Source organism: Sorex araneus, chromosome 3 (assembly GCF_027595985.1).
Source record: "Sorex araneus isolate mSorAra2 chromosome 3, mSorAra2.pri, whole genome shotgun sequence".
Taxonomy (NCBI): Eukaryota; Metazoa; Chordata; class Mammalia; order Eulipotyphla; family Soricidae; genus Sorex; species Sorex araneus.
In genome coordinates this window covers 58,698,845-58,711,847 of record NC_073304.1, presented here as the reverse complement: position 1 = coordinate 58,711,847, position 13,003 = coordinate 58,698,845, and the positions used below count along the sequence as shown (strand labels likewise).

The 13,003-nt window shown below is 40.3% G+C and overlaps 1 protein-coding gene across 8 annotated transcripts in view; it reads left to right on the top strand.

Moving 5' to 3' along the window:
• Positions 1-13,003, top strand: part of MIA2 (MIA SH3 domain ER export factor 2) — a 95,005-nt gene that overhangs the window by 53,030 nt on the left and 28,972 nt on the right. For 7 of the 8 annotated variants that reach the window (XM_055132803.1, XM_055132808.1, XM_055132807.1 and 4 more), the window contains 4 exons: positions 566-674; positions 4,182-4,228; positions 5,710-5,800; positions 11,261-11,399. In XM_055132803.1, coding sequence (XP_054988778.1) covers positions 566-674; positions 4,182-4,228; positions 5,710-5,800; positions 11,261-11,399 — 386 coding nt within the window. Of the gene's footprint in view, positions 1-565; positions 687-4,181; positions 4,229-5,709; positions 5,801-11,260; positions 11,400-13,003 lie in introns of all 8 variants that reach the window. The other variant, XM_055132802.1, reaches the window with a different exon arrangement.

The following is a 13,003-nucleotide window of genomic DNA, read 5'->3' as shown; positions in this document are numbered from 1 at the left end:
TATAAAATCATCACTATTTTTTTTCTATAAGAAACTAAGACCAAAGAACTCTAATTATTTAATGCTACAGCTGTAACTTAAAATCCAGCTGAATCACACAAAATTTTTTCTCATGTCAATGGCATTGTTATTTGTGAAGTGTGAGAGATATATAAGAAAAATGTTGTCATGTCATAGTCATGCAATACAATTAGTAATGATGGGCCATTATCAAGCATTTAATTTAGGAATAACCAGCTTTTAATTAATGGAACCAAAAAGCCAGTTTCCCTTCATTTTTCCCTGAGTATTTTCTTGTCGTAATGCTAGATAGAGAGTAGGACTCACAAACTCTGTGGGTTGTTTTTGTTTTTGTGCCATAGGTTGTGATGCTCAGAGACTACTCCTTGCTTGATGTTTGGGGATCTTTTTGCTCAGGATTAAACCCGAGCCTCCTGCATGTGAAGCATCTTGAACTTTATCTCTGGCCCTGGATTGATTTTTAAACTATAATCCAGAAGTTGGAAAGCAATTAGCATAAGGCATTATTTTTTCTTTTTGTCTTTCCCCATTGCTAAATGTCAAGGCTCTGACTGAACGCTTGGTGGAGATGAGAGATTGGTCCAGTGTGCTTGGAGAAGACATAGCAGATGATGATAATCTGGAATTGGACGTGAAGAGTGAATCAGAAAATGGTACGTACGTAGGTACCAAGTGTTGGCTTGTCCTTTTCTGATGAAAGTGATGACTGGCATTTTCTATATACCTTTAGTGTGCCCTGTGCACCTTTTACTTCAGCACATCTTGTCCATTTATTTCTAATACCGTGTCCCTCTTTCCCTGTTCTTTACAGTTAAGCTTTAGCTGAAATACTTCCCTTTATTTTTGGGAGGTGGTGGTGGTGGTGGGGAGAGGGTGGGGTTTGGGCCACACTTGGCAATACTCAGGGCTTACTCCTGACTCTTTGCTCAGGGGTCACTCCAGGCGGTTCTTGAGCAATCATATGTGATGCTGGGGATTGAATTAAGGTCGGCTGCAAGGAAGGCAAGAATCTTAGCCCCTGTACTATCTCCTTGACCTCTGAAATACTGCCCTTTTTTGGTGGTGGTGGTGGCAGGGGGGATGCCACACCCAGCGAAGCTCCTGCATGCGGAAGCCCTTACAGGCTTCTAGCTCTGTAAGTGATCTCCAAGCTCATTCCGCAGTACTTTAGTCTTTGCCGTTCCAAATTGTTCCTGTCACTGCTCATTGCAATCTGGAAGTGTAGTCAAGGATTAGATTTGCTGTAGCTATTCAGTGTATTCTCAAATAAGTTTTTTTAACTTAAAAATTTTATCTGACATAATTATGGACTCACAGGAACTGACAAAAGGAGCATATAGAGAGGGTCTGTGTATTTCTCCAGTTTCTCCAATATTAGTTCTTTTGATTTTTGCATCCTAACAATTTTCTTTCATCCCCATGCCGAATTGCATATATATTAAAGAGGTGGAGGTGTGATTAAAATAAAAATTCTTTGATGCTGGCATTAATGCATTAGAAGAAAATTACATTGCCAAAGTAAGTATATAGTTCTGTTTGTATTTTTTTCACTTCTGTTGTCTCTTCTAAGCAATTTTTTTCCTAATTGGAAAACTCATGCTTACTTAATGTTATTTTATTTTTAAATGTTATTTATTTATTTATTTATTTTGCTTTTTTGGTTATGCCTGGCGATGCACAGGGGTCACTCCTGGCTCTGCACTCAGGAATTACCCCTGGCGGTGCTCAGGGGACCATATGGGATGCTGGGATTCGAAACCGGGTTGTCCACGTGCAAGGCAAATGCCCTACCCGCTGTGCTATTGCTCCAGCCCCTTTAATGTTATTTATTATTATTATTATTATTATTATTATTTTTTTTTGCTTTTTGGGTCACACCTGGCGATGCACAGGGGCCACTCCTGGCTCTGCACTCAGGAATCGCCCCTGGCCGTTCTCAGGGGACCATATGGGATGCTGGGATTTGAACCCGGGTCGGCCGCGTGCAAGGCAAACGCCCTACCCGCTGTGCTATCTCTCCAGCCCCCTTAATGTTATTTATTAAAAAAAAAAAATTCAGTCACTATGAAATCACCAAGTTATTTATGATTTTGTTTTAGGCGTGCAGTGTTTCAACACCACTCCTGTGTCCACTTCCTTCCACCAGTTTTCCCCAACCCCCACTCTCGTTGCCTTCTACCCACCAGTCTGTTCTATGAGAGGTGCTTTTTTTTCCTTTTCTGTTTTTATAAGTTTTTATACTGTGGTTTACGGCACTGTTGCTGATGCGGTTTTCATACATAACACTCTAACCACCTTTCAGCACCATCTCCTCTTTCAGGTTGAGTGCTTCAGAAAATCAGAGACATTGTCCCTTCCCTGTCCTATACCCCAGCCACTCAAGTGGCATGTTTCCTACTGAATACCAGTTCTCATGTTCTTTCTTTGTTTCCATTGCTTTGGGGTTTTTGTGTAGCTATTCCACCATTATGTTTCTTTGTATTCCCCATATGAGAGAGCGATCATTTTGTGTTGGTGTCTCTCCCACTGACTAACTTCACTGAGCATGATACTCTTCAGGTCCCTCTATGTGGCAGCAAATTTCATGACTGTATCTTTTCTTAGGACCGAATAATATTCTCTTGTGTATATGTACCATAGTTTCTTTATCCAGTCATCCTTTCTTGAAAACTTGGGCTGTTTCCAGATTTGGCTATTGTAATAGTGCTGCAAGGAACTTAGGGTGCAAATGTCTTTTTTCCATTTTGTTTTGGCACCCTTTTTGCTATATTCCAAGAAGTGGAGATTTTGGGTCAAATGGAAGCTTAATTCCTAGATTTTTTTTAGGAATGTCCATATTGTTTTCCAGAAGGACTGGACCAGTTAACATTCTCACTACCAGTGAATAAAAGTCTCTTCCTGCATCCATACTAGCACTGGTTGTTCTTATTCTTTTACTTGTTTTTTTTTTCTGTTTGTTTTGTTTTGGGGCCACATCCAGCAGTGCTCAGGTTTTAATCTGGGTCTGCACTTAGGAATTACTTTTTTTATATCTTGCTATTGTCTGGAGGTTTTCTGAAGTTTATTTTGGAGCTCAGTGATTTTGTCCTCAGCAGCCGTACTTTATGGTGAGGCCTTTGTTTCACCCACCAGGTTTCTCATTTTGGTCATTTCTGCTTGTGGTTTTCTAATTTCTGCTCTCATATCATTTTGTGTTTTATTGGTGATCCATTCCATTGTTTCTCTGTGCTCATTGAACATCCTAAGCACTTCTACTCTGAATTACTTTTCAGAGAGTTTATATATGGGGTTATTATTGATTGACTTCTCAGGATTACAGTTTTTGCTCACTACCCCTGGTGGGATCTGCACTACATTACTGTGGTTCCATTTGTGGTCTGGGCGTGTGTCTTTTTACTTCACTGTCAGCACCTTCAACACCCGAATTCCCCTCTCCTCTGCCCTTCCCCCACACACTGTAAGGGAGATCTCTGGAGGTGCTCTGTTGAGGGATGGAGATCATTTTGCTACCACATTAGTGAGCACCACTTGGGAAAAGGCATTGACTCCTGACCTTGTTTTCGGGGCTCATCTGTTCTGTGTATGGCAGGTCTCTGCTTTGATGGTGGGGGGAGAGTATGGCCTCAGCTGCTCTTAGACACCTGCTTTTCAATGTTATTTCATTTGGAAGATAACTTCATTCATATGCTGACAAATTCTTAGTTGAGATTGTGTGCATCATTTAGATAGATCCTTGGATTTACTGGTATAGAACCCTGTTAAATAAGAAATATGGTACTTCCAGAACTTTTTTGGTTTATTTTTATGGAAGTAGATTCAAGGTCATTTTGCCTTATATTATAAATAACATGAAAAGAATGTTGATGGGGGGGGGCTGTAGTCTTTAAGTCTTTAGTTGTGTGAAGTGATTAAATTATTTGGAAATATGTTTTGTGGTGATATTACTGTTTTCTTTTTGTTTTTGGACCACATATGGTGATACCCAGGGGCTACTCTTGACTCTGCACTGAGGAATTACTCCTGGCAGTGCATGGGGGACCATATAGGGTGCTGGGGATCGAACCCAGGTCGACTGCTTGCAACGCAATGCCCTACCTGCTCTACTATCTCTCGAGCTCCTTTACTGTTTTCTTATTGTTGTGGTTTTCTTTTGTTTATAGAAAACCAACCAAAAGGAGCTTTGAAGAAACTGATTTATGCAGCTAAGGTTTGTATTAATATATAAAAGAAAGAGAAAGAAATGTAACGTGAATTAAACTCATATATGTTTAATGTCTACTTAAAAAAAGCTTCATTTTATAGTTACAATATAAAATCAGTTTAGTCAGTTTTCTTTCTTACTTTTTTTTGTGATGCAAGGTAGTTTTTATTGAACAAAATTTACATAGAAAGATGTGAAGGGATGGGGCCAGAGTGACCATGTAGTGGGTAGGGTATTTTCCTTGCCCATGGCTTAATTGATCCCTGGTTCCCCATGTGGTCCCCTGAGCAGTGCCAGGAGTGATCCTGACTGCAGAGCCAGAAGTAACTAACTTTTGAGCACTGTCAGGTATGGCCTAAATACAAATAAACAAAAACCAAAAATAAAGAAAGATGTGAGGGGAGAAAAGGAGAAAAAGTACCTGTTTAAGGTAACTCTGACTTCTCCAGAGTAGAAAAAGCAAGCAAAGGTACATAGAGATAAACATGCCAGATACTGTTCAAGAAAGAACATGCATCTGAGAGAGCAAGCTGTTGTTTTCTCTGTTTTGACTTTTTGAGCCACACCCTGCCAGTGGTCAGGGAGTTATTCCTGGCTCTGTGTTCAGGGATCACTCCTGGTGGGCCTTAGGGGGCTTTATAGGGTACCAGGGATTGAACCTGGGTCACATTCAAAACAAGTGCTTTACCTTTTGTATTATTGCTCCACGCCCTAATTATATATTTGTAAAAAAAATCATATATATATATATATATATATATATATATATATATATATATATATATATATATGGAGGGGGGCATCTCGAGGATTCTCAGTGGTTACTTCTGGCTCTGCAGTTAGGAATCACTCTTGGCAGTGCTCAGGAGACCATATGGGATGCTGAGGATGAAACCTAGGATGGCAGTGTGAAAGGCAAGTGCCCTCGCACTTGTACCATCTCTCAGGCCTTTCTGGCCCCTAATTTTAAAGAATTATCAAGAAATATTTTCAGTGTGTGCCCTAGTTTCTTTGGATAAGGAATAAGAAATGTTTAGTATATTTTCTTTCATGTTTTTCTTTGAGAGTCTTCCTTTTGTCTCTGTATTTTTTATTTCATTGTATTTTGAGGAATAAATACTAGATTTATTCTCTTCCAGCTTATTCCATCTCTTTTTCTTCCTAATAGTGGTATCCTGATCTTTACTGGCCTATGAGCTATGTAAAGTTTTAGTGGTGAAGGTTTAGGGTTGCTCAGTCAAACTTATGTGTTGAAAGTAAATGGAGGAAAATAATCGCTGTTTTTATTCATGTTCTGAGATTTACAACTATGGATAGCTTTGCTAACTTTCCCAAATTGACAGTTTCATTGCTGACTGTGTTTTCCAGATGGCCATTCCATCAGTGATAAAAGAGTTTTATAAGTTTGAGATACTATAGTGAAAATGTTTCTGTGTAACTGTTCCTGTTTTATATAACTAATTGTTTCTTTCTCCCATTCCTTGAAGTTAAATGCTTCTTTACAAACTCTTGAAGGAGAAAGGAGCCAAATTTACACTCAGTTATCTGAAGTAGATAATAAAAAAGAAGAGCTTACAGGTTAGTAATCTACATACTTTTAAACTTTTTCTAAATAAATACTTATTAGAAAATGCTGTCTCAGGGGAGGAGCATGAGTACAGTGTGTAGGATGTTTTTGCCTTGAACCTGGGCCGAAGCAGGTTCAGTACCTGGTATCCCATATGTTCACCTGAATCACAGGAGTAATTCCTAGTGCAGAGCCAGGAGTCACTCCTGAGCATAATCAGGAATGACCCAAAAAGCCAAAAAAAGGAAAAAAGGAAATGCCTCAAATTGAATCAACGATGGGAAAATCTGCTCTGATTTTTTTAAACTTTCATTTGTGAAAAATTAATCTCCAGTTTTACATGCTGATAAAGCCCTATTCCTTCATACTTATGAAAAATATAAATATATATATTATTTTATATTAAAAGGATAGAATTTTTCTTTTCTTTTTTTTTTTTTTTTTTTGGTTTTTGGGTCACACCTGGCGATGCACAGGGGTTACTCCTGACTTTGCACTCAGGAATATGAAAAATATAAATATATACATTATTTTATATTAAAAGGATAGAATTTTTCTTTTTTTTTTTTGGTTTTTGGGTCACACCTGGCGATGCACAGGGGTTATTCCTGGCTTTGCACTCCTGGCGGTGCTCAAGGGACCATATGGGATGCTGGGATTTGAACCCGGGTCGGCCGTGTGCAAGGCAAACGCCCTACCTGCTATGCTATCACTCCAGCCCCCAGGATAGAATTTTTCTTATGGGCCACACCTGATGCTGTTCAAGGGCTTACTTGTGGTTGTGTTCAGGGATAGCTTCTCTGGTAGTGTTCAGCATTGTATGTGGTGCTAAGGTTTGAACCTGGGTTGGTTGCATGGAAGGTAAGCACACTACTTGCTGTATTCCCTAGCTACACCGTGAAAACAGTTACAAAGCTTTTGGGTTTGAGTCTCGGTCATACAATGATTGAACACCAGTGCCCATTTCCCATCACCACAAAACCCCATTATACCCCAATCCCACATCTTCCCCCTACCTGTGTGGCAGATAATTTTCACACTACTCTTTCTCTACTTTGATTGCATTCAGTATTTTGACACCAGACCCACCATTATTATTTGGGATTTTCCCCCAACATACAGACCTGCTGAAAAGGCAACATTAGACAATTCGTTTTCTATTGCTGATTATGAATAGCATATGATGTCCGCTGCGCAGTTTTGGAATTCTGAAATTTTAATAATTAAATCTGGAGGAATTTCTGCCAAAAGCTGCTGGGTTTCGAGATTCGTTCATGTATCTCTGGGATGATGATCGTTAAGCAGCTTAATCAGTAGCCAGAGGGGCTGTTCATGGGTGGCGACTTGGGGTCTTGTTGGGGCATGGGAGGACAAGGGCCAGCTCTACCCCCATCCAGTAAGGCCCCTCGTGTCTCGTCACTGCGGGCCCATACCTGACTGTATAGCCTCTGAAAGATGGCAGCCACTGAGACGCCAGGGGGGGAATAGGTGGAGGGACCATATCTTTTCCCACATGGGCACTGGTAAGCTAATGCGAAGTCTGGACACATTTCTGCCAAAAGCTGCTGGGTTCCGAGATTCATTTATGTGTCTCTGGGATCATGGCCGTTAAGCAGCTTAATCAGTAGCCAGAGTGATGATGCAGTTTTAATAAAGATAGTATCTACCTGTTAAGTGACAGTTCTTGATGGTGGTAAAGTGTCGCACAGTAGATATTTTTGTGTGTTGCTTTGGATTTAATATTTCTGTGGGATCTAAGCAGGTAGGTCAAGGGACTAGTGCACATGCTTTACATGTGGGAGCCCTTGGTGTGCTTCCCTTCACTGCATGGTCTCCTGAGCACCACTGGGAGTGATCCCTGAGCACTGGGCTGGGAGTAGCCCCAGAACACCAGTGAACATGGTGCAAAACAAAAAAATTTTTTTTTCATTGTTGAAAGACAGGTGTACATAACTTCCTGCATGTTTAACTTTTGAACATATTTATTTAATTTGCATTTGCTATTTACATTTACTTGATGCAATTACTTGTCATTATGTGAAATTGTTAAAATTACAGTCCTTACTAATATGATTTTGAAGGTGTCCTTTAAAAAATGTTGTTTCTTTTGGGGTTTTGGGGATTATGGGCATCTGTAGTGATATTTTTGTACTACTTTCTGTCTTTATTCTCAGGGTTCACTCCTGGTGCTTGAGGGGCCGTATGTAGTGTCAGGGATTGAACCGTGGTCAGCCACATGCAAAGCAAAGGACTTAACCTTTGTGCAATCTTTCTATGCCCCTCAACTAATTTTTACATCTATACTGATTTTTAATCAAAAAATTAAAAAAAATATTTTATTTTGGGTCATACCTAGCAGTGCTCAAGGGGTTCCTCTTCCTAGAGGTGCTTGGTTGGGATCACATGATGCTGGGGTAGACCCTAAGGCTCCCATGTGCAAAGCATCTTCTCAGCCCAGTGAGCTTTCTTTCTGGTTCTGCCTTTCCCTTTTTATTTTTATTTTATTTTATTTTATTTTTTTAACTTCTATTATCCAGGTTTTATTGGTAATGTTGATCTTTCTTTTCTTTCTCTTTCTTTCTTTCTTTCTTTCTTTCTTTCTTTCTTTCTTTCTTTCTTTCTTTCTTTCTTTCTTTCTTTCTTTCTCTCTTTCTTTCTCTCTTTCTCTCTTTTTTTTTTTTTTTTTTTTTGCTTTTTGGGTCACACCCGGCGATGCACAGGGGTCACTCCTGGCTCATGCACTCAGGAATCACCCCTGGCGGTGCTCAGGGGACCATATGGGATGCTGGGATTTGAACCCGGGTCGGCCGCATGCAAGGCAAACGCCCTACCCGCTGTGCTATTGCTCCAGCCCCCTCTTTTCTTTTTTAATTGAGTTACCATGAGAACAGTTACAGGGCTTTTAGGATCGAGTCTCAGTCATACTATGCTCAAACATCCATCCCTTCACCAGTGCACATGTTCCACCACCAATAACCCTAGCATACCCCCTCGCCCCCCCCGCCTGTGTGGCAGATGATTTTACTTTACTCTTTCCTTACTTTGATTACATTCAGTTTTCAACAGGAAACTCACTATCATTATTTGGAATTTTTCCCCCAACAGTCAGACCTGTCAGAATGGCATCAGTAGATTATATGTTTTTTATTGTTGGTAACAAAGAGCATATGATGGTGCACAGTCTCGAAAGCAGCCGCCCAGATTTGGAATTCTGGTATTAAGTCCAGAGGTATTTCTGCCAGCAGCCGCTGCATTCCGAGATTGGTTTCTGTGGCGCTGGGATCATAGCAGTTAAGGAGCGGAGGAGCTGTCCATGGGTGACTGCTCGGGGTCTCATTTGGGCAGGAGGCAGGGCCGGTTCTGCCTCCCCCATCGCAAGATTCCCCATGCATCCCGTCCCATCACTGCAAACTCCTACCTCTCTGTCCAGTTGGTTCCGAACGTTGGCGGTCGCCATGCTGTCCAGGGGGGGAAGAGGCCAAGAGACAGAAACCCTTCCCCTCCCAGGGGTGCACAGGGCTGTAGCTTAGTTCAGAGTCCAGGAGTATATCTGCCAGCAGCCGCTGCATTCTAAGATTGGTTTCTGTGCCTCTGGGATAGTGGACGCTCAGGGGTGGTGGAGCCATTAGTAGAAGCTCAGTGTCTCCGGGGCTCCATCTGGAGAAGGCGGCCTTTCCCTTTTTAATCAGGGTGAGTTTTGTCTGTTAGCAGGATTTAAAAAACTGTTTTGCTAGAATATATATTATTGCAGGTTACTTTTATAGATATATTTTAAGCTGAGTTTTTATTTACATATAGTGAGCTTATTTTACTAAAGTTTGTGGCCGGAAGTCATACACATCTTGGAAGATGAAAACTATAAACTTAGAAGAGTTCATAGATACGGTTATTTAGGTTAGTTATTAATGTTATTATTAAGACTAGAAACAAGTTTTTTGAAAAATGTACTAGTTATAAAACATACATATTATTCTTTATTTAAATTTTTTTTTCAGTTGAATCACCGTGAGGTACACAGTTACAAAGTTGTTCACGATTGGGTTTCAGTCATACAGTGTTCCAACACCCATCCCTTCCCCAGAGTATATTTCCCACTATCAGTGTCCCCAGCTTCCCTCCAGCCATACTCCACTCCACCCACCTTCCTCTGTGGCAGGCTCTTTTCTTCTCTTTCTCTCTCTCTCTCTCTCTCCCTCTTCTCCCCCACCCCGCTCCTTTTGAGCATTATGGTATACAGATACACAGATACTGAAAGCTTATCATGTATATCCCTTTACCTGCTTTCAGTACTCAGCTCTTCTCCAGAGTGATCCTTTCCAATCATTAGTCCCTTCGCTGTCCTAACTGCCCTCCGCTTCTGACACACTTATGGTGAGCTTAGAACTGTTAAATTTTCTGTTTTTCTGTTTTGTTTTTGGGCTACACCCGCTTGGTGCTCAGGACCTACTCCTGGGTTTGCTTGGGAATTGCTTCCGCTGGTACCTTGGGATCATGCTGTGCTGAGGCTCAAACCAAGATTTCTTACATAATTTTTGTTTTCATAGTTGAGTCACGTAATTTAACCCGCAAAACTAAGCTAAAGCTTTTTGTGTGTGTGTTTGTTTTTATAAACAAAGATCACACTTCATGGTTCTTGGAGGGCTACCAAGGTAGTGCTGGGAGGCCGTGGTGTGCCTTGTGAATCTGGCGTGAACTAGCTAATGGGATTTTGGAACATTTAACCGAAGACCCAAATTTCTGAGGTTTTTCTTTTTTCTTTTTTTCTGGTTTTGGCCACACTCTGCTTGTGCTCAGGTCTCAGTCCTGGCTCTGTGCTCAGGAACAACTCTGGGTAGGCTTGGGGGACCACCATATGAGATGCTGGGAATTGAGCCCAGTTCAGCTGCCTGCAGGACAAAGGCTCTACCTGCTGTGCTATTGCTCAGGCCCCAGACTCAAATTTTGGACTAACTTGTATATCAGAATTTTGCTTACAAGGATAACTTGGGTACCTAAAAATAATGAAAAAGTAGTTTCACAGGGAATATTAAAATATTTGCCTTCAGGATTTTGTTTGTTTTTGGGTCACCCCCAGCATTGCTCAGGGGTCTCTCCCACAGTTGTTAGGGGACATCTCTGATACTGAGGATCAAACTGGGTTTGGCTGAATGCAAGTTACCTCTGTACTATCAGTAACTCCTGTACTATCTCTTTGGTCCCTCCTTCTTGAGAGTTTTATTGACTTTTGCTTTACAGATTGAAACTTACATAGTGGAATTAGAGTATCAAAGACTTTGATAAATCTTGAATAATAAAATTGTATAGCTTTCTAATTAAAATATTTAAAGCTCTTTGATGACCAAAATGCATGGTAAATTTTCTGTTATCATTGGAATTGATTGGTAATGTATTATTTTAAGTAATTTGAAATATTAAGTGCTAATTTTCAGTCCATAATGTTTACTTTTGTGATTTTTAAAAATTTTCTGTAGAGTATATTAAAAATCTTCAGACTGAGCAAGCATCTTTGCAATTAGAAAATACGCAGTTTGAAAATGAGAATCAGAAGCTTCAGCAAAAACTAAAAGTAATGACTGAACTGTATCAAGAAAACGAAATGACACTTCACAGGTAATAAGAGTTAAAAATGTTGTTGATAAGTTCACTAAATATAATTTAAAATAGTTTAAAATTATTGCATATTGAGATCGTGATATTATTTAAAAACTTCAGTTTGTGATTGGGTCATATCTTATCAGTTCATATTTAAGAAAGTTACATTATTTTAAAATTATTTCTTTAACCGGGGCCACAACCAATGGTGCTGGGTGGAGTGTAACATATGCTTTTAAATATCAAGCTATGGGACTTGCTTGCCTGTTGCTCAACCCCTTGAACTATCTCTGCCCTGAAAGTTACTTGATTTTGAAATACTTTTTCCTTAAGAAAGAGGATGTAGGGACTGGGGTGATAGTATAGTGGGTCGGGTGTTTCCTTTGCACTCAGCAGGCCTGCGTTTGATCCCCGGCATGCCGTATGGCATAATCACCTGGAGTGATTCCTGAGTGCAGAGCCAGGAGTAAGACCTGAGAGTTGCCAAGGTGTGGCCCCAAAACAAACACACACAAAAGAAGATATAGATGAAACTGGAATTTCTAAGATAATTCACAAATCCCTCTTTAACTTAAAATAAATAGCACATTATTGCTAATTAAACTTCCTAATATACTGTTGACCAAGGAGTATGAATAGACATGTTGGTTAGTTCTGTTGTAAATCTATGTAATAAAATTGGTTTCTCTGTGTCAGTCGCTCCTCCCCATGTTTTTTGTCTGTTAATGCAGTCATTTGCTGAATTGCTGAGGGCAGCTTTTCAAGGCATCCTTGAAGAGGATCCATCTTCTCTTCTCTCTCCTTCCTTCCTTCCTTCCTTCCTTCCTTCCTTCCTTCCTTCCTTCCTTCCTTCCTTCCTTCCTTCCTTCTTCCCTCCCTCTCTCCCTCCCTCCCTTCCTTCCTTCCCCATATACATTCGCATGAATACTTAATTTGTTTTTAATGTAAATTTAGATGCGATTTTAAACTTGTGAAGTAAGATGTGATTTTTTTTTAAAAGTTGTATTATTGGGTTTTCTTACATCCTGTAGTATCCATCATAATAAATACATTCCCTGCCCAAAGAGAGGGGAAGACTCAAAAGACTATCTCTCAATGGGAAGGAAGAGTGCTAAATAATTTCTTTGCGGTTATAATGTTCCTTCCCAAATTCATTCATATGGGGAGCCATCTATAGTTAGGACTCAAAATTTATTTTCCTGAGGTAGTTGTTAGTAATTCTTTTCATTTTTTTGTTTGGGGGCCACACCTGACTGTGCTCAGGGCTTACTCCTGGCCTCTGCCCTCAGGGATCATTGACCATATAGGGTGTGACGATCAACTTTGTCAGCCACATGCAAGGCAAGCACCCTGCCAGCTGTGCTTTCTCTCTGGTCCCCTGGTATTTCTGAAGGGACCAGTGTTATTAATGAAACCATATGGAATAACATGGGGAATATAGTATAAGGTAATGACTACCAGCTAACTCTGTGCATTGGTCTAGTAACCTTGATTTCTGTTTTCCTTTTTTGTAAACAGTGGCCTTTGTTTTTTGGTTTTGAGGTCATACCTGGCAGTGTTCAGGGGCTACTTCTAGCTCTGTGTTCAGGATAATTCCAGAGATACTCCAAGAGCTATGTGAT